General features: G+C 38.7%; 1 protein-coding gene across 1 annotated transcript in view; it reads left to right on the forward strand.

The window, feature by feature from the left end:
• The window catches only part of zfhx4 (zinc finger homeobox 4), a 78,423-nt gene extending 63,440 nt beyond the window's left edge, over positions 1-14,983 (forward strand). Inside the window, 6 exon segments of the mRNA XM_058764887.1 lie at positions 2,417-2,550; positions 3,061-3,261; positions 3,594-3,711; positions 3,859-5,834; positions 5,837-9,086; positions 9,458-14,983. Of these exon segments, the coding sequence (XP_058620870.1) occupies positions 2,417-2,550; positions 3,061-3,261; positions 3,594-3,711; positions 3,859-5,834; positions 5,837-9,086; positions 9,458-10,944 (7,166 nt within the window). The 3' untranslated portion in view covers positions 10,945-14,983.
• The last annotated feature ends 7,399 nt before the right edge of the window (positions 14,984-22,382 follow it).

Consider the following 22,382-nt stretch of genomic DNA (forward strand, 5'->3'; position numbering starts at 1 on the left):
ACTGAAGACCAGTAAATTGAATAGTAAATTTATGACGCCTTTATCAAGCAAGTCCCGTGTAATTGGCGTTTGCAGGGGAAAGAAATTTTGAAATAAAATAGCTTGTCATATACAAGCACAGTACTATTTTGCAGGTCTTTCAAAGGGAGGCTGAGCTACTGCTGTTTTTGTGTATATGAAATTTTAGTCGTGTTAGATTGCACTTTAAGACATAAAATGGAGAAAATCTATCATTGAAAATTAACAGGACTAAAAATGGCCTCTCTCTTAGTGAGGAAACATCAGATAGATAACATTAGCAAGGTTTTTGTTGTTTGGGTGAATTATCAGAGGTGTTTAAAGAAGCCTTGCGTAGGATGCATGATTTTCAAAATCCCATTGACAGTTGTAAATAAAGATGGGTGGCCAGTCTGCAGCTCTGGTCCCTGTAATGCAAACAGCTTGACTGTCATAAATCACCGTTTGATTTATCTAATCAAGCAAGGTCCTGCTTCTCAAAGACATTTGTCATTTGGATGAGAAGGGGGGCTGTGGTGTCACAATTATTTTCTCTATTGCTTCATTGCACTGTGTGTGTGTCTGTAGACAAAGAAAAAGGGCATTCTCATTTAAGTGTGAGGTACAGACTACAAAAAGAGTCTAGCCGTTGAGTCTTGACACAATATAACATGAATATAAAGACTGTTGTGTGTAGATTTTATATATATATATATATATATATATATATATATACATATATATATATATATACATATAAATGCCATCTTTAGAATTTTTTAATAGTTAATTTAGTTGACAACTCAGCAAAGCCTTGTGCACAGCAGAAAATGTGTTTGGTAATATTACATGCTGCAAAGGCCATTTCATACATTTCTGTTTCTATTTCTTTTGTGAGAGTCTAGTGTGTCCATCTGCAATGCACTTTAAATGTTTATGAAAGCAGAGAGTTGATTAAGAAAATAAATCGTATAGATGAATCCTCATGTAGAGCAGATTAGCCCCCAGACCATACATTTACATTCAATATGATGGCAATCAATGGAAGGGACCTCATTGCATTGTGAAATGTATTTGCACCCGGTTGTCCAGGAGTCGTCTCCTCACCCGGGAAATAATTTAGTTGCAGATTGACTGGAAGATGGCGAAAATTGAAAGTTAAAATTAGAAATCCTCGTAATAAACAGAGGGGAGGAAAAAAAGGTCAGATGATGCGGTACAGCAATGAGATTGGGGAGCCTCGCAAATGAGGTTTTCTGTTTGTCATGAAATGCATGTGACATTCCCCAACAACACCCCAAACGCAGCAGGGATATCAAGGCCAGGAGAGAAAAAAAGATTACCTAGCTATTTGAGACTGCAGAGCATACTCTTGATACTCTTGGAAATTTGTATTGTGCCCTTGTGGTTTTTTCCCCCTCTTGTGTCACTTTCTTTGGCAGGCTAATATGTCAGGCTCCTGATATGTAAGACCACAATAACATTAGCAGAATGCCTTGTAATGCCAAGAATTAAAATGCATGAACACGCAGCAGATATTTAAATATACTTGAAATAAATACAGAGCATATAAAAATACTCTTTTCTTTTTTTCCAACATCTTTTTCACCATCCATTTTCAATGACTGCTTTGCTAAGCTTTGATTCATAAGAGTAATACACACATTTAGCCTAGAGTGACCAGATTAGAACGAAGAACAGCGAGCAGGGCTTTCTTTGTGCACAGCATATGCAGCGAGAGGATAAATTGCATTGACTGAGGAGGCTGGGACACTGTCTGTATCTGAGGATACAGGGGTAATGAAAGATTTATCACTCTGTGCAGCATACTCTAAATACAACTGGGGGCTGATTTGCTGAATTGAGCTCAGCTGAAATGGAAATAACATAGCAACCCCCTCTAATACAGAGTGTAAGGCATGGATATTCAGGGGGATGCTGGGAATGGTGATTTGGCTGTCTATATCCCCCAAATGAACTGCATAATGGTACCGTGACCTGCAAAGCAATAACAATGAATTCAAACCTCTATTTATTTGTGAATATCTTCATTTGGTTGCTTTTGTGAATATAGATTTTTTTTTGCTGTATCCTCTAGTATTCGTGCTCAAAATCAATACACACAATTTGTCTGTGGTGTAATTCAATTTAAATTCTTCTTTAATTTCTGCTTTTTGAAGATTTTTTTTTCTTATTAAACATATGATGTCCATTTCATTTGGTACATAATCTCAGTCTCACATAATGTGAGTTGCCCCAATAACCTTTTATCAGATCTACATTCCTAACAATAAGCTTATGTTACCCAAATATGCAGTCTTATTAAAGTGAGGGTCATTATACCTCTGTCAGGAGATTTTCAGCATCAGGAGTCCAGAATAAGCTTGTGACAGAAGATATCCTGTCTGTTTATTCACAGGAATTAATACACTGGCTAAGGAAACCCTGGGGACTGCTACAGCAGGGAAGCGGTCGCTTCAGCAGGAGAAAGAAAATGACACTCCACCCAAGAGGCCCAAATCAGCTGAAGAGAAGACGCTGTCCAATGAGCAGGTTAGTTACTTTGATCTGTTTGCAAAAATAGGACTTAATAATAAGACTGAGACTTGTGTATACATTAAATTCTTGGATTAGATTATATTCATTCACTTTTTTAATTATATAAAAAGCACTATCTTAGTGGTACAGGACTTACTGAACCATTTGTGAAAGGGCTACGTTACAACAGGCACACTGAAGTTGTATTATAAACGTACTTCATGTAATGAGGACCAGGCATAGTTTGAAATGGTTAATGTCAACATCCTTTGTAATTTTCTGATTAGAAATTCCAGACATTCACGTTACTTCATTTACTTATTTACTTCATTAGGTTTTTAATTAAGTTACATGAAATGAAAACTAAAGTGAATTGGAGGAAATTCGATTTTATAGACATTTGGAGTCTTGTTTTGTTTGGAATTTGATTTCCTTAAGGCATCATGTTGCAATGTCATTCATATATAGTCAGTCGGAGCAGTGCTGTAATGCATGGCAATGCTATGATGAATTCTGTCTTTTCAGGTGCAGCAGTGCCCATACTGTAATTACAGTAACAAGGATGCAAACCGTTTACAGCTGCACATCATGTCCCAGCATTCCATGCAGCCGGTCATCAGCTGCCCCTTGTGTCAGGATGTTCTCAGCAACAAAATTCACTTGCAGCTGCATCTCACCCACCTCCATAGCGTGGCTCCAGACTGTGTGGAGAAGTTAATTATGGCAGTATGTGCAGCATTCATTTCCTTTAAATACAAAAAAGAAAATAAATGCCTAAGCTGTCAGCCTTGCTAACTAGATCATACTCTGTCAGGGCTGGCAGAGAATAACTTGAATAAGCATTTCCCAGGCCTAGCGTATTCTCCAAAGAATATGTTGTAAACTTGAAAGTTCTCCTCCTATAAAATCACAAAAGAGCAGTTTTGAAAAATATCTTTAGAAATAACTCTACTTGATTTAAAGCTTCAAATTTCTGAATAAATCTGTTATTTTGGTTTATTGTTTATCTTATGTTCATTGGAATCTGTTAAGGGACTGATGCATTTTTTTTTCTTCAGGTTGCGGGCCCAGATGTTACAGTGCCCAATTCCTTGCTGTCTACATCATTACAAGACAAAGTCCCATCTTTGATGGATTCTTCAACTGTTATCCCTGAGGGATCTGGAAAACCCATGGGTAAGCACATTTATGCAGCCACAGTGTCATCTGAAATGTATGATTGGCATTTCAGAGGATTCCTTAGAAAAGTCATAGTAATAGTCTTTTATAATGAAATGTTTTTGGAAGACTTCTAAAATCTTTCCTTTTTCTGAATTTCAACAGGAAACAGCTCTAAGGATTTGAAAAACAGCATAGGCCAAGACAAAAATGAGGTTGAACTTGCCAATGAGGAACTCAAACCACCAAAGGAGGCTGCTGAGGCCCCTGACTGGAAGAAAGCAAGTGGTCAAGACAGAAAGAGCCCAGACTCCCTGCAGGAGCATCTAAGCGATCTGCAGAAGCGACAGCAGCTCTCAGTCTCTGATCGCCACGTCTACAAATACCGCTGCAACCATTGCAGCCTGGCTTTCAAGACTATGCAGAAGCTTGAGATACATTCCCAGTACCATGCCATCCGTGCAGCCACCATGTGCAGTCTGTGCCAGCGCAGCTTCAGGACATTCCTTGCCCTTCGAAAGCATTTGGAGACTGGTCACCCTGAGCTGACTGAAGCAGAAGTACAGCAACTCTGTGGGAACCTGCCCCTAAATGGTGACATTGCTGAAAGTGAGATGCGGGCTCTGGAAGAGGCACAAGCCTTTGAGCATGAGCTAGACAAAGATGAGGAACTTGACCAAGAAGGGAAGGCCAGTCCAACTGGAAGTGACAGCAGCTCCTTGCTTGATGACATGGGCTCAGAGCCAAAGCGGACATTGCCTTTTAGGAAAGGTCCAAATTTCACCATGGAAAAGTTTTTAGACCCCTCACGTCCATACAAATGCACAGTATGCAAGGAGTCATTCACCCAAAAGAACATTCTCCTTGTTCACTACAATTCTGTCTCACATTTGCATAAGCTAAAGAAAGTAATCCAAGAGGCCTCAAGCCCAGTTCCCCAGGAGACCAGCAACAATGTTGACAACAAACCATACAAATGCAATATATGTAATGTTGCTTATAGCCAAAGCTCAACCCTGGAGATTCACATGAGGTCTGTACTTCATCAGACAAAAGCACGAACCGCCAAAATGGAGAGTAGTACTAGTACTGGGGGTGGTAGCAGCGGAAGTACTACATCTAAAAGCCCTGTTCCACTCAATCAGGGAAATGCAGATTCTGCAAATGCACCAGTTCCCTCTAACAAAGAAAACACTGTAGATGCCAAAGAAGTTACCATGAAACAAACTACTGATCACATCCATGTGCAGCCTACCCACCCACCAACCCAGTCACCAGCACAGCTTCAGATGCAACTGCAGCACGAGCTTCAGCAGCAAGCTGCATTCTTTCAGCCACAGTTTCTGAATCCAGCTTTCTTCCCACACTTCCCAATGACACCAGAGGCCCTACTGCAATTCCAGCAGCCCCAGTTCCTCTTCCCATTCTACATCCCTGGTGCTGAATTTAACATCAGCCCTGAGCTTGCATTGCATTCAGCTGCATTTGGGATGCCTGGTATGACTGGATCATTTCTGGAAGATCTGAAGCAGCAGATGCAGCAACAACATCAGCTGGGCCAACAGCAACAGCTTCAACTTTCTCAGCAGCAAGCTCAGCAGCAGGCCTCCCAGTCTCAAATGCAGCAGCAGAAAGCACAGCAGCAGAGTCACAAGCCAAAAACTGAGTCCAACCACATTGCTCTGTCTGAGATTCAAATGTCCAGAGATGCTGAAGAGCACCTAGAAAAGCAGGAGAGCAAAGCAAAGCAGGATATAGCTAATGATATTGACAGCGCAAAAGACACTAAAGATTCAAGGAAGCCTAAATTTTCAGAACCTCTAATTCCTCCACCACGCATCATCTCAGGAGCTAGAGGTAATGCTGCTAAAGCACTACTTGAGAACTTTGGCTTTGAATTGGTTATTCAGTACAATGAGAATAGACAGAAAACCCAGAAAAAGAATAGAGAGGAAGAGTTGACTGACAAACTGGAGTGTGGGCTGTGTGGAAAGTTCTTCTCCAATATGCTTATTCTCAAAAGCCATCAGGAACATGTGCATGGGCAGTTCTTTCCATATGTGGAGCTGGAAAAGTTTGCACAGCAGTACAGGGAGGCATATGACAAGTTGTATCCCATAAACCCAGCATCTCCAGAAACACCCCACCACCTCCACCCCCACCTCCTCCTCCTGCCCCAGTGACTGCTCTCTCGGCCCCTACGTCTGTAGGAAAATCGCAGACACCATCTCCTGCACCTCTACAAACTTCTCAGCAAGCGCCACCACCGCCTCCTCCACCACCACCACCACCGCCTCCACCACCCACTGCACCTCCTCAAGTGCAGCTCCCTGTTTCTCTTGACCTGCCAATTTTCCCACCACTGATGATGCAATCAGTGCAGCACCCTGGGCTACCCCCACAGCTTGCGCTGCAGCTTCCAACAATGGACTCTTTATCTTCTGACCTCACACAGTTATGTCAACAACAACTGGGACTGGATCCAAACTTCCTGCGGCAGTCTCAGTTCAAGCGTCCTCGCACCAGAATCACAGACGATCAGCTAAAAATCCTCCGTGCTCATTTTGACATCAATAACTCTCCCAACGAAGAACAGATTCAAGAAATGGCAGAAAAATCTGGCCTTCCACAGAAAGTCATAAAGCATTGGTTCCGCAATACACTCTTCAAAGAACGTCAAAGAAGCAAAGATTCCCCTTACAATTTTAACATTCCACCCATGACCACACTGGAAGATATCAGACTTGAATCCCAAATGAACATGCTAGAGTACTACAGAACTGATGCAACGACAAACAAAAGGTCATCAAGAACACGTTTCACAGATTATCAGCTGCGAGTACTCCAAGATTTCTTTGATACTAATGCTTACCCCAAGGATGATGAAATTGAGCAGCTCTCAACGGTACTCAACCTGCCAACACGAGTGATTGTGGTGTGGTTCCAAAATGCCCGTCAGAAGGCCCGCAAGAGCTATGAGAACCAAACAGATATGAAAGACAGCGAAAAGAAAGAACTAACAAACGAACGATACATTAGGACCAACAACATGCAGTACCAATGTAAGAAATGCAGTGTCATTTTCCCCCGAATTTTTGACCTCATTACTCACCAGAAGAAGCAGTGCTACAAAGATGAGGACGATGAAGCTGGAGATGAAAACCACTCTGAGGAATTCATAGAGAACAATGAGCAAAGTTTAGCAAAGCCAACAGAGCCAGCAAAACACTCTCTTGTAACAGCAAGCAGCTCTGGCTCCAGCTCTCCCTTAATGCCTTCACCTCGACCTGATGTAGGGAAAACCTCACCTAAACCTGAGCTCCTCCATGAAAAAACTAAATTTGGAGAAAATGCCCCTTTACAAACCCCCAAGAACCTAAATGAATTAAAATCTTCCAAGGCTTCAACCCCACAGCCTCCACCACAAAAAGTACCTCAAACACAAATGTCAAGATCCCATTCCCAGCCCCAGTCTACGACTGTTGCATCAAGTCCTCTTTCAATTGCACTGTCCTCTCTTAACAGTAGCCTACCACCTCAAATGTTACAGTACCACTGTGATCAGTGCAAAATTGCTTTCCCAACAGTAGAGCTGTGGCAGGAGCACCAGCACATGCATTTTCTGGCTGCCCAGAACCAATTCCTACACTCACAGTTTTTAGAAAGGCCACTGGATATGCCCTATATGATCTTTGATCCAAATAACCCTCTTATGACTGGGCAACTCCTGTCTGGAGCCCTATCCCAGATGCCAACTCCAAGCAACTCTGGCCCTGCTGTGAACTGTACCTCTGTGAAACGTAAATTAGATGAAAAAGAGGATGGATCTCATGAAAAAGATGGTGCTAACAGTGCAGAAGATCAGCACAGAGATAAGCGTCTTAGGACTACCATTACTCCAGAGCAACTTGAGATCCTGTATGATAAATACTTGCTTGATTCAAACCCAACAAGAAAGATGCTAGATCATATTGCTCGTGAAGTTGGCCTGAAGAAAAGAGTTGTCCAAGTATGGTTTCAGAACACCCGAGCCAGAGAGAGGAAGGGACAATTTAGAACAGTTGGGCCCTCTCAAACTCACAAAAAGTGTCCCTTCTGCAGGGCGCTGTTCAAGGCCAAGTCAGCTCTTGATAGCCACATTCGCTCAAGACACTGGCATGAGGCAAAACAGGCAGGCTTTAGTTTGCCCCCAAGTCCAGTGATGCCTCAAGATGAAGGAGGTCAAAGTCCCAATAAGTATAATTTTGCTGACTACCTACAGATGCATACAAAGACTGAGATGAATGACAGTGAGCTTCCAACTGCATCATCCACTCCAGTTAAACCTCCCGAGTTTCCACTAAAAAATTTATTGAGCTTATCATTCGTAAAAGCAGAACATAGTGATGAATTTGAGGGGCTCAACATGAGCTCTGCAGAGGCCTCTTTTGATGGCAACAAAATTGACTTTGATGAGACCTCCTCAATTAACACAGCTGTGAGTGATGCTACAACTGGAGATGAGACCAATAATGAAGTTGAGAATTTCACAATAAATGGAAGTGAAAAAATGTTTGAGAACAAAATGAACCAAGCACAAATCTCTGACATAAATGATGACAGAACCCCTTTCAACATGGTTAGCCCATCATTAAGTTTATCTGGCAAAGACAGTGACTACTTCTATTCCAGAGATGATGAATTTGATGATAATGCAGACAAGAGCGAGACTTCAAGTTTAGCTGATCCAAGTTCACCCAGTCCATTTGGAAGTACTAATCCCTTCAAGTCTGCAAAATCTGGTGGAGAGAGACTAGGCCACAAACGTTTTAGAACCCAAATGAGCAACCTACAGCTTAAAGTCCTAAAGGCTTGCTTCAGTGACTACCGCACACCTACTATGCAAGAGTGTGAAATGCTGGGCAGTGAAATAGGACTTCCAAAACGTGTTGTGCAAGTCTGGTTCCAAAATGCCCGTGCAAAAGAAAAGAAGTTCAAAATAAACATTGGAAAGCCATTCATGATAAGCCAGGGCTCCCCAGATGGGCCGAGGCCTGAATGTACATTATGTGGTGTGAAGTATACAGCCAGACTTTCGATTCGTGATCATATCTTCTCAAAGCAGCACATTGCAAAAGTGCAGGAAACCCTGGGCAACCAGGTTGATCGAGAAAAAGACTATCTTGCACCTACCACTGTCCGCCAGCTTATGGCTCAACAAGAACTTGACCGTTTGAAGAAGGTAACCGATGTACTCAACTTGCCAGCCCAGCAGCAACCTTCAGTGGACAATAATGCACTTCATGGCCTTAGCCTGCCAACTGCCTACCCAGGAATATCTGGTCTCCCACCAGTGCTTCTTCCTGGAGTCAATGGGCCATCCTCCCTTCCAGGTTTTCCACCAAATACACCTGGTGAGTTAGTATGACAAACACAGTGCAGTAGCTTAATGAACAGTTAATGCATTAAATACTACTGCCCCATTTGCTTCCTTTGAAGGACTGTGACATTCACTGTTTCATAAAGACTTTTAATGCATGCATTCACTGTAACAATGTGGATTACTTCGAGTTTGACTGTGACCCCATAAGTTCAGTAGATTTCATGCCTGTTCTTGTTTTCATGGTTTCATCTTTCTTCTTTTTTGTTGTATCATTATTTTGATAAAGTGCTTGTAACAGTTTGGACCCATAACAGAGGGATAGCCCCAAAATAATGTCTTGCAAAGTTGAGGAGTGATTTTGCAGTCAAATATTTCAATATTATCTATACCACTGTATTTCAGCTTTAGCGTCTCCTGGTGCTGGCATGCTTGGGTTCCCTACTCCAGCCACCCCTTCTCCTGCCATGTCTCTCAGCAGTACCCCAACCAAGACTCTTCTTCAGACACCTCCTCCTCCTCCTCCTCAACCCCAACCCGCCGCACTTCCTCTTCCTCCCACTCCTTTGGCAGCAAATCAGACTGAGCAGCACATAAAAGAATCCGAGAAAGACAAGAAGTTAGAGAAGCCCAAGGTGAAAGAAAGAGAAGCCGACACTGCCCGTCCCGAGACCCCAATTGTGAAGAAAAGGGAAAAGCCCCCGCCTCCACTTTCAATGCTAGGAAAATTGGGAAGTGAGGCACAGATGGACCCAGCACAACTGCAAGCACTTCAGAATGCCATTACTGGTGACCCAGGCTCCTTCCTAGGGGGACAGTTCTTGCCTTATTTCATCCCTGGCTTTGCATCTTGCTTCGCACCCCAACTTCCTGGCGGAGTGCAGGGGGGATACTTCCCTCCTCTGTGTGGAATGGAGAACCTGTTCCCCTATGGCCCTGCAATGCCGCAGGCTATCACTGGGCTTTCTCCAACTGCCCTGCTGCAGCAGTACCAACAGTACCAGCAGTCCCTCCAGGATTCCTTACAGAAGCAGCATCAGCAGCAGCAGAAGCAAAGTGAACAGCAGAAAGCGCCCCCTATGAAGTCAACGAGTGCACAGAGCAACTCTCTCAAACCAAAAGAGGCTATTGAAACTAAGGATGATAAAGGCTCTTCAACAGAAAGCACAAATGAAGAACCCCAAATGAATACCAAAAGTTCAGGCTTTCCAGATGCGTTTATCGTTCCGTCCATCAAACATGAGTTTATATGCAGAAAGTGCCAGATGATTTTTGCTGATGAAGACTCAGCAGCTCGCCACCAGAAGTCCTTCTGTTACTTTGGTCACCCGTTTATAGATCCGCAAGAGACAGTGCTTCGCAAGGCCGTGAGCAAGTACAATTGCGTAGCCTGCAACGTGTCCGTCAGTGGGAACGAAGCACTTGGCCAACACCTTCAGTCGAGCTTGCACAAAGAGAAAACAATCAAACAAGCAATGAGAAATGCCAAAGAGCATGCTAGATTATTACCTCACTCAGTCTGCTCCCCTTGTCCTAACACCACATCTACCTCGCAGTCTGCAGCTTCTTCTAATAACACCTTGCCTCATCTCTCTCACTTGTCCATGAAGTCCTGGCCAAATATTCTTTTCCAGGCCTCAGCCAGGAAAGCTGCTTCCTGCCCATCTGCTTCTCCTCCTCCCCTTTCCTTGCCTTCAACGGTTACCTCAACTTCGTGCAGCACCTCAGGGGTTCAAACCTCACTACCCACCGAAAGTTGTTCAGACGAGTCTGACAGTGAGTTAAGCCAGAAGCTGGATGACTTAGATAATGCGTTGGAAGTCAAGGCTAAGGCGGCATCCGGCCTAGATGGCAATTTCAGTAGTATCAGAATGGATATGTTCAGTGTGTAGGTGTGAAAAACGGATCCCTTGCTTAAACGAAAAAAGACTTTTAACTGCAGTTCCAAAGTTTCTCTAACCCAAAAAATTACAGTACCAAAAGATTGACTCAGGATTGTTTTTCCCATATTGATATGCTGGCAAGAAAATGATTGATTTTTGTTATGGACAGAACTGTTGCAGATGCTTGACTGAGCTTATATTGTATACAAAAAAAAAAAAAAAACATGGAATAGGAAAACTCTCACAAGTTCTTTTGGAGCTTGATTCAAGCCAAAAATTCTCACGATAGCAAATTGCACCTCAGCTGGATTGATTTCCAAATGCTAGCATGTACTGTATGGGATAATGATCCAGAACTTTCAAAGAGAATTTCTCTTAGTTTAGTTAGGTGTAATTCAGTAGCTTTAAATTCTCAGGTCAGAACATAACATTTCTCATTTGTTGAAACAGCAACGAAGCCTGCTTATAAATGGCTTTTACCAAAACATGTCAAGCTTTATTGGAGGCATTTCCTTGATGTGTGTAGTGTACCAAGAGACAATATAACTGTTACAGGACAACGCGCATATCCTTTTAGTTTGCCCTACGAGAGAGTATGCTTTTACCACTGAGGGAATTTAGAATGGTGAAGTCATGTGTATGCCCCTGTGTTTGCCAGTTTGTATTGCCACAAGCTGTATTTATATACAACACCCTTTTTTCTTGTAGAATATACTAATAATCTGTGCCAACTCTTACCTTCTTTCTTTTACCTCTCATCACACCCTTTTCTGAAGAGGTAATAATTCTAGTTTTGATAGACTCTTGAACATTATGTGAATAGGACATTTTTTCATTTGTGAATTGCTATACTGTTATGGTACTTGCTTGTGTCTGGACTATAGTGCACTTATTTGATTTCATTTTTTTTTTCTTTTTTCTTTTTTTTTATTATTATTATTTGAGGTAGGCCATGTCTTAATTTAATAGATATCAGTTTTCGGTGTTTGTTTGTTTGTTCATTTGTTTGAATTATTATTTGTGTGTAGTTCAGCAGCAGATTGGTCCACATTTGTTAGACGTTTCACACCTAACAATCCAGAGACATTTAACAATTGGTGCATCCATGAAAGTAGTACTGTATACTTGAAAAAGTGCAAGTTGGACAAAATGTGTTGAAAAATGGTATGAACATTTGCTTCTTTTAAACAAGAAAGCTGCTTTTTAAAAGGGGGACAAAGCATTTGTTTTATAAAATGATTTTTTTTTTCTTCTGTAGGACTGAACACAGTGTTACCCCTATACGCTGCCATATAGTGGATAGGCTGTTTCTTCCATTCTACTCTGGGCACTTCTGTTAATGTCATGAACATAGACCATTTTCCATCATATTTAGTGATACTTGGATTACAAAGTATTATCTTATGACGTTATGCTGCTACTGTGTAATGTTTTTGTTTTAACTTTGTTTTTGTTTTTTTTGTTTTTTTTTGTTTTGTTTTTTTTCTAAATCGCTTGCCATACATTTTCAGCTTCCTACTAGACAGAATACTGATTCATCACAAACTACATTGCTTTACTGTTTTTATTTCATTTTCTTTCATTTTTGGCTGTATAACTTAAAGAATGTGAACGCTGTCAAGGGTGTTTAATTTTTACGAATCACTTTCTGGTTTGATACAGTTGGACAATGTGATTCATTCCAAAGTAACAGAAGGCTTAATGTATGAAAGTAAAAGGCTCGTGAACAAAGAAAGCTAAGCTGTTGTACATATTCGTAGTTGGCTGTGCATGGTACAAATTTATTAATATGAAGAAATGCAAAAATGTATTGCTTTTGGTATTCCTATTCTGAGATGAACAAGTAGCATGTAATGCAACTGTTTGACAGGTTAAATCAAATCATGCTTAAAAATTGTTTCAAACGATGAAATTAAGTAACATTTCATTTTACTTTATATTGCTGTACAGGTGTTTTTTCTGTTTAAGGTAAAATGTCACAGTTTTTAATTCTCTTTTTTGTGGACTTTTTAATGTTCTTATTTGGATTTTTAATATTTTAATGCTTATTTTAATCCTGAAGACACTTTTTGATTGTGTTTCACAAGAGACATCTTTGCCTCCTAAGGTGCAATCCTGCCTCTGTCCAAAACATGAGCGACTGTCCTGATTCCAAAGGCTTTTAGAACTCGGCTTTTGCCTTTCCCTGAATGTGGAACAGCATTTAGAGACTGAGCTGTCAGCTAGCACCGTGCGCTAAGGTGTTAGCCTGGACCAGAATGCTTCCCACACAAAGGACTGGTAAAGCAAAAAAACAAACAAACAAAAAAACAACAAAAAAAAAATTAAAAAAAAAAAAAAAAGCAAGAAAATACAAAAAAAAAAAAAAAGGATGGTCCAATAATGTAATTGTACATAAATGTTGCAACTGCACAGCAGCCAAAAAACCTTTCTACGGATGGATAGTGTCAAGCATAGGAGGACAACCTTCTAAAGGTTGATATTAGGATTGTTCTTCTGGATATCAAAGGGATGATCAAGGCGTAATCATATTCTACACAATACGTACTTTCAACGCCTGGGTAACATAGGAAATGCACCCCAAGGTTTTAATAAAAAAAGATGCCCCTATGGCGAAAACTTTAAATAAACTAAACCAAAAATGTTATTGATGTTTTATATATAGAGAGTAGTCTCATTAGTTTTTGTTACTGTAATGTTTGAGGTCTCAGCTGTACCGTATTACGGTAATAACATGGTTTTGAAACTTTTTTATTTTGTCACAGACCTGTTGTCATAGTTGAAATGACGTTTATTGTAGATGGTATTTGAACAACTTCTTCTGGAAATAGTTCATCAAGTATGTTTGTTGCTCATTGTTGTGATACATTAAAAACTGTATCTGCAAACCACTTCAGCGCCTGGCATCACTGTCTATGTTTCTTTATGCTTTCATGTGCTTTGTGCATTTTAGCCATCAAAACTATTGAATAACATCACAAGGAAAAGACAGAAATTCGAGGAGCCCATCCTTATCCTGAGCTCATGCTGCCAATGAGCTAGAGAAGAGGTCACATTATCCCTAAATCCACACTGAGAACATTTTTAATTTCACATGGTATGCCTTTACATGTTATTTGGTTGTAATCTGGCTTTATCCAGATGCAATGGATTATCTGTAGAAGTGTCAATCTCAAGAGCCTTTCTGCAGGTATTTGTCTAAGCTTCTCCCCTGGAAGAGATAATGGATTATTCATCAATCTACCAAGCAAATCATCCAGCCACGAGTTTTAACTGCTATTCGGCAGAGAAAAAAGGACTTTGCGTCTGATCGCTATAGTCATTTTTAAAACTCGCACACAAAAGGCTCTACAAATCGCTTGCTTTTAAAACAAACCAGATGCAACTTAGTAAGGTCCATCACATCTCATCCAGCAGTTCCTCTTCATGGTCCAAGTGCGGCTAACTTTTCCCATTCCCGTTAGTGACTAGAAAATGAATCTCCAAAGTATTTATCCCAGTTTGGACATCTTTGATCAGCTGAAAAGCTTTACTCAGCATATCCAAATTGCTTTCTGCATATTTGGTCATATATCTTTTATTCCAACAGATGTTTCCCACAAATCTGTTTTGCAGCCTTCACTTGGATGTCATTCCTGTTATTTTTCCTGTATCTTGAGGGTCACACTATTCTGTGATTGGATAGGGTTTGACCTTTGGAAGAACAATAGCAGAAGGCATTTCGGTTCTGCCCTCTCCCCACACCTTCTCTCTATCTTTCCACAGTTGTTTGCTGACATTTAAGACTCAGGGAACGATCCCAGTAGCTCTGTACGTATCTTACGCCATGTGATCTTGGTGAATTGTTCTATTGTTTTGCTGTGGAGTGAGAGGACTGATGTTAATCCACAGATTTGCACTAAAGAGTCCATCTGCCCTTGATATTTGATGCACATAATTGTCACTAAAATACTGTATTTTTAGATATTTGAAAATGATGGAAATGACTTCAAATACTTGGGATTGATTATTGCATCAAGTAAATCTGTCCATACGGGATGCTTGTCATTTAATAGCAGTACTTATACAGTCAAAGAGATGCAGCTGATGTGTCGTATGCTAATGTTTATTGACACATTTATGGTTGATATTTTCTCAAGCCATTTGTTGGATCTGGGGACAGTAAACTGAATAAAAAGTGATTGGATCTTTGTCTCTCTTGCCACTGAAATCCCAAGTGTAGAATACTAATTCCTGTATTTGGTCCCTGAACTCAGGTCTTTCATTTTAAACAGATTCAATTATAATTAAATTCTGCACATGGGAATATATCATTCCTGCACGATCCCTAATTTACTGTGGCAAATATTATATTATCCCAAACAAAAATGCATCAGTGCATGCATCTATATATATATATATTTATATTTATATATACATTTTTTTTAAATCCTATTTAATCCACTATTCATTTCCTTGCCTTTTCCCCCATATAGATTTCTATTTTATGTCCTTCTTTAATCTTTCCTCTTTTTTTAATCTCCTCCTCTCACTGGTGATCACAAGAGCTATTTTAGTTTGTTCTTTGATTCATAAACTTGCTCTGTTCCCCACACCTGTGCTTCATTTACCATGTGCACCTGAGCAGTTCCACCAGATGTGTTCGAGACAAAATTGCTAATAATTTATGCTGGCCTGACTGTAGAGGCCTTGTATTAATAGAACATTTCTGCATATGTGACACAGACATAGATCAGTTCTCTAATTCCAATTTGCATATATCAGTACTGCATTTGTGTTTGACTCAAGCAGCGTTAAATTAAAAATATATGTATTTTCTTGTAAACTTTGTTTTATTACATCACAAAGGAGCTTAGCCGCATGCATGGTTTGCTGGTAAGCAGCATGTTTGCAACAATATAGCGTTACTGAGTTCTCACAAGGTTGCAGGTTTGAGTCCGAATCCAATTCGCTTCCACTCTCCCGATACGCTCTTGCCACTCTATACCGTCCTGTCGCATTAATGCAAAAAAGGCCAGATAAAAACAGGATTACAGGTGATAAGAGAGAACTCATCGAGACTTAAACTTAAATACGATACATAATGTTCCCCGCAGCAGACAAATATGGAGGAAAGCTGAAGGGATAAAAGAATTATTCCATTCTGAGAGTGAAATAAGCTCCTAACATTGCCAATATCCATGTAGGCGATGTGCTCAACAAACACAAATATCTAAGGAATGGGAGAGTAAGGAGACCTGAGAGATATCTAAATAAGCCAGAGAGCTACACCTCTGAAACAAATGCTCGCAAAAAAGATGCTGTTTCGAACCTGCTGGGACTTCCCAGGCAGATTGTTCTGTTATGTTTTCTGATATGCTCAGAAAACCACACCTCCCAAATGGCTCGAGATGAAGGTTGGGAGACACTATTGCTTAAGACAGATAAAACTAGTTGTGTGATACCATCCCTCACAGAGAAATGTCTTATTTCTTTCTCCCAAACAAAACAATACTTCTCTGCTGATGTTCAATGAATTCTAGTTGAGGCCATACATCTGAAGAAACGCGGTGAATTGTTGAACACCTGAGGCGTTGACGGCATTTAAAGCACAGCGAGGCGTTTTGTAGATTTGATAATACAAAAGAAACATCCATTTTTTGTTAGCTTTCTGAATTGTGCATAAAGTTCCAGGTTTTGTTACATAAAATGCCTGTGTTATGCTTCAGACTGCATGTATTTTCTTCCTTAAAGTTGAACTCTTCAGATTGCTGAATAGGAAAGCGGCTTTTATAACTTCCAGCTTTTATGTTCCTTAAATCAACAAACGGTCGTGGATATTTCAGCTGTGTAAGGGAGGGCAGGCTGAAATAGCAGATGCTTTGTCAAAGCCTTCAAACATAAAGTCTGTTTGAATTACACAAAATCTGTTCGGGATTCATAGACAGTGAGATGCAAAAACAAATGTCCATTTTTATATAATCATAACAATAGCAATGTAAACATCCACTAGAGATGAGTATTTGCTAATCTTATTTTGAGCATTTTGTTTACAAACCTTGCGTGTGACGTTTATGATGTCATAAAGGTCTGGATGGTGACTAAAGCAATATTACAATCAGATTTTTATATTTTTTGTGCATGAATTGCTCTTTGTTCCGCTTTCATTATTCAGATGGACAGATCAAAGTTTAGAGGAATAGTTCACCCAAAAATGAAAATTTGCTGAAAATATAGGCACCCTCAGGCCGGCCAAGATGTGAATTAGTTTGTCGAAACAGATCTGGAGAAATTTAGCATTACATCAATTGCTCACCGATGGATCCTCTGCAGTGAATGGGTGCCGTCAGACGAGAGTTCAGAACATCACAATAATATACAAGTAATCCACACGACTCCAGTCCATCAATTAACATCTTGTGAAGTGAAAAGTTGCATGTTTGTAAGAAACAAAACCATCAGTAAGGTGTTTTCATTTTAAACCTTCTAGCTATCCATAATTCATAATAAAACTTCCTCCAGTGAAAAAGTCCCTGTTGTTGTCTCACATCAAAATCAACCAATATATTAGTTTAGAACTGTTCTGGATTGTGTTTGCTTGTATAAAGTGTCTGATCTGTGCATATTTCTCTCCTGATTCAGACAACACGACTTTTCGCTTGAGAAAGCAATATTACAATAGTCAACTCATATTTTAGGCGGTAGCAATGGTTTGACATCTCGATGATTTTGTTACAAACACTGCAGATTTTTCTTCAAAAGGTGTTAATTGATGGACTGAGTTGTTTACTTTTGGATTATTTTGATGTTTTTATCAGCTGTTTGAACTCTCATTTTGACGGCACCCATTCACTGCAGAGGATCCATTGGTGAGTCAATTTTCAAGTTTTCTTAGTTTTTTGGGGTGAACTATTCCTTTAAATGCACCAAAAATACAGCAGTATATTTATATATGCATATTTGTGCTTTAAGCAAATAAATATGCATAAATGTGAAGTTGTTGTTTTTTTTTTGTTTTTTTTATGAAGTAAACCAAGTGTCAAGTAGTAGTGAGCAGTTCTTAAGACATAATTCATTAAAATGTCACTTCTGCCACTGATTTATTGACTTTTGAAATCTGTCTTTACTTCTAGGGAAGAGCAGAAACTTCTTGAAAGTCTCTTTGGTCAGAAAGTGTCTGCTAAGAGCATTACTGTAAATATTAATGTAAAGCAGTTTGGATTTGCTTTTCTTCACAATGTCTACTCGGGGGAAGCAAGGCCAAAACCTAAATCCTTCTTTTAATTTACTTCCAGCGCACGTCCCACTGGGACCGCCGTGAATTGAGGTTGAGACTCTGCATAATACAATATTCGTATTTAATTGTTTCTTACACTGGAAACAACACTATGGCAACCGCAGTAAACATGTCATGTTTCATAACTCTTTAGATACATTTTAAAACGCATTTAAGCAGAGGCCTGAATTTTTATGAGTGCTTGGACGCTTTCAGAAATAGAGCTGACATTATGAGTGAATGATGTAAAGGTGATCGGGGTCCTGGTTTAACCGTAGCCCCGCTGCTGTCAAATCTAAGGGAGTAGCCTGTCTGGAAAAATGATACTTTTGCTTTGTTCTGTAAAGCCGAAATTATAGGTAAAAATACATTTTAAGAAATTAGATTATATATATATTCTGTTATATATATATATATATATATATATATAATTAGAATTTATTAAAATTACACATATTGGCTGTTTTCATTGTAATTTTAATTAAAGTTTAGTCATTTTTTATGTATATATCGAAAATATCACACATGATCTAATAATACACACACACAGATATAAAATATTTATATATTTTCTTAACAGTATAGTATGTGTCAGTTGATGTTCATCAGTTTACAACTGTTTAACAGTTGAAATGATTTAGTGAAATATGTTTACAGTAGGTGTTCCGAGGCCAACATTCCATCTCCTCCATTCATTGTACAACACAAAACATTTCCGTGTTATGCATATTCAGACTCTGAAAATCACAGTCCCGCATGCCTGTTACGGACTTCTTCTGGTGCAACATTATTCATTTATTCATTGCAAAGATGTTGAACAAGAGGCCAGCCATTGTATTCTCAGAGAGCGCTTGTGTGTTTTGGCAGTGCCTGTCTGAGTCCTCCCTGCATATTTACAAAGAGCACAGCCATATGTAAATTACAAAGCAGTGCATCACACACGCCTGAGCTACACAAAAGACCCTCTCATTTCCAAACATGGGACTTGGATTACAAGCATTTCCCCCTCTAACCTGCTTACCGCCCTGAGAGAGAAATCACAGGTCAGAGCTCAAGTGATGATATTATGCCTTTTGCCACCTTTATTTGAGCATAAATGCAGACAATATTTGCATGTTTTTTCCCCCATAATCTGTACATTTGGTTGCTGTCACAATCTTTGTCAAACAATCACAACTGAACTTCTATAATCAGTGTTATTTTAATATAATGTTCCAAAAAACACATCTTTAATAACCACAAATAGTTTGTTAGTCATGAATCTGAATCGTAAGTTCACTGTGAATTTCTTATTGATCTCAGACTGTCCAGTGAATGAATGTAAGCCAATAGGAGCACATAAAGACAAGTTTAACTCCTGATCTGTGTGTTGCAAAGCATCAGAATAAACTGAGGTTCATGGTCATTTGTTGACATCTTCCTGTGCTTGTCCATGTCCTGTGACAACTCTTTATTTCCTCCATTTTTACTCCAGAATCGCATCTTAATCATTATATGGACATTGATTCATGATAAAACAGATGCTTGTCAACACCTCTGCTGGGCTTGCTGTGTTTATTCAGGGAATCATGGGTAATGCGTACACTCGTTAGTCTGTCTGTGGCCCGACCTGATCATGTAGACATCAAGCCAGCACATTTGTCACTGATCGCCATAATAACCCTATACGCAAACCTTAAAGTCATCTCCAGTTTTCATCATCTGTGTGTGTGTGTGTGTGTGTGTCAGGACTTTCATTACAACTCTGGATATGACACAAAATCTTACATAAAAGAATAAACAAAAACTTTGCTTATATATATATATATATATATATATATATATATATATATATATTATTCGTAATAATATATATGTTTGTGTACACAAAACTGTTAATATATCTATAATGTCAATATTTTTAATACAAAATATAAATTTGATGAATTGAAAGTTTAAAAGAACAGCATTTACTTGAAATAAAAATATTTTGTAACATTATTAATATCCTTGCTGTCTCTTTTTATTTACTGTCACAATTTAATGAATCCTTGCATTACATTAGGGTTGCTGCATTACATCAGTTATGGGACATTAATATATACCTTCTGATATTTATTTATTGATTTTTAATTAATTGTTTTAATTAATTAAAAAAAAATGTACATTAAAATGACTATATAATGATGTGCTTTGTGCTGTACAACATTTCCAGCATAAATGCGGAGAGTAATTGCAAAATAATAATATGTGACCAAAACCAGTCATAAGTGCCAATTTTTTTTAAATTGAGATTTGGCCGATATACAACTATTTGAAAATCTGGAATCTGAGGGTGCAAAAAAAATCCAAATATTGACAAAATCGCCTTTAAAGTTGTTCAAATGAAGTTCTTAGCAATGCATATTACTAATCAAAAATCAAGTTTTGATATAATTATGGTAGGAAATTTAAAAAATATCTTCATGGAACATGATCTTTACTTAATATCCTAATGATTTTTGGCATAAAAAGAAAAATCAATAATTTCGACTCATACACTGTATTGTTGGTTATTGCTACAAATATACCCCAGCGACTTAGACTGCTTTTGTGCTCCAGGGTCACATATGTATATTTGGTTATTGTCATAATCTTTGTGAAATACTAATAACTTAACTTCTATTAATCAGTGTTATTTCAATACAATGATTCAAAAAATGTCTTTCATAAGTAGTTTGTTAGTCATGAACCTAAATCATAAATTCACCGTGAGTTTCTTATTCATCTTCTGATTCATTCATTCTTTTCAGTCATTAAAATGAATATATAAATGAAATGTTGTTGTGCTTTTTGCTGTATAACATTTCCAGGTCCATTTATCATTCATGTAGTAACTTGCACAGACACCAGCAGATACAATTCAGAATTAGCATGAATGAATTTTTGCTCATCTGAAGGACACAGAATCCAGTCTCTCTCTAGAGAGGTACATTTGATTTCTGGTGACCCGAGACTCTGCCTGACGCAGATATTCAATAAAAAACATGCCTGGTTCTTTCCTCGTCTCTGCTTATGCCATATTCAAATATTCATTGTCAGGACTACCTGGTGTCAACGAGTGGATATCATATAATTGTAGTACTTCGTCTTGCTCAACTACTTCACCAACACTGCATCACGACTGAATAGGTGAGAATAACCATTAAAATGCAAAATTACTAGACGTGCAGCCTTCTCATAGTGAAGTTGGTCTTTGTGATGAAGCACCCGACCCCCCGTAGCTGAAATTCACAAATGGCCTCTCGCTGGAAAGATGGTGTGGCGTTGTGAGCTTGGCTGGGCGGACGCTTATAAATCACCAATGGGTAAAGGGTTTTTAATGCAGCACTCTGCGCTCGCTGCCTCCATTTTCTGTCACAGCACAGTAAAAGATGAGAGGCCCGGGGGGAATACCAGCCCCCAAGATGCTCTGAGCCGAGCTGTAGGTCATGCTGTGTGCCTCTCAATGGATAAATACATAAATACATGCAGCGATGCAACACTAGGCATAAACACCGCTGTGAAATAGAAATGCATGCACAAAAATAGGTTTCGGTACGGTTAGATTTTTGAGCTACCATCAACCCTGTATGATATCAAGGAAATAATATTCAGAGGCTTTGTGATGATTGAAAACCTCATTTCACATATTTATAAACGATAAAGTAAATTTTGAATGTTTGTGTGTGTCTAAAATAACATTTAAAATAATTTATAATTAAAAAATAGTTACATGCAGCGATATATATATATATATATTTATATATTGTATATTTATAATTTTATATATGTAGTTTAACACACATCTATAAAATTAGTAGCTTTAGTGGATAAAGCTTACAAACATTTGCATAATTTTATATATATTTATATACATATACATATAATTATGCAAATGTTTGTAAGCTTTTAGCTTGTTTATGTGTGTGTGTGTGTGTGTATAATTTTATAATTTTTGTATAAAATAGTTGCATATATATATATATATATATATATATATATATATATATATATATTTATTTATAATTTTATATATGTAGTTTAACACATTTATAAAATGAGTAGCTTTAGTAGATAAAACTTACAAACATTTGCATATATATATATATATATATATATATATATATATATATATTATAGGCTATATAATTATGCAAATGTTTGTACGCATTTGATCTTGTTTGTGTGTATG

The sequence above is a fragment of the Onychostoma macrolepis genome, chromosome 24, assembly GCF_012432095.1.
Source record: "Onychostoma macrolepis isolate SWU-2019 chromosome 24, ASM1243209v1, whole genome shotgun sequence".
Taxonomy (NCBI): Eukaryota; Metazoa; Chordata; class Actinopteri; order Cypriniformes; family Cyprinidae; genus Onychostoma; species Onychostoma macrolepis.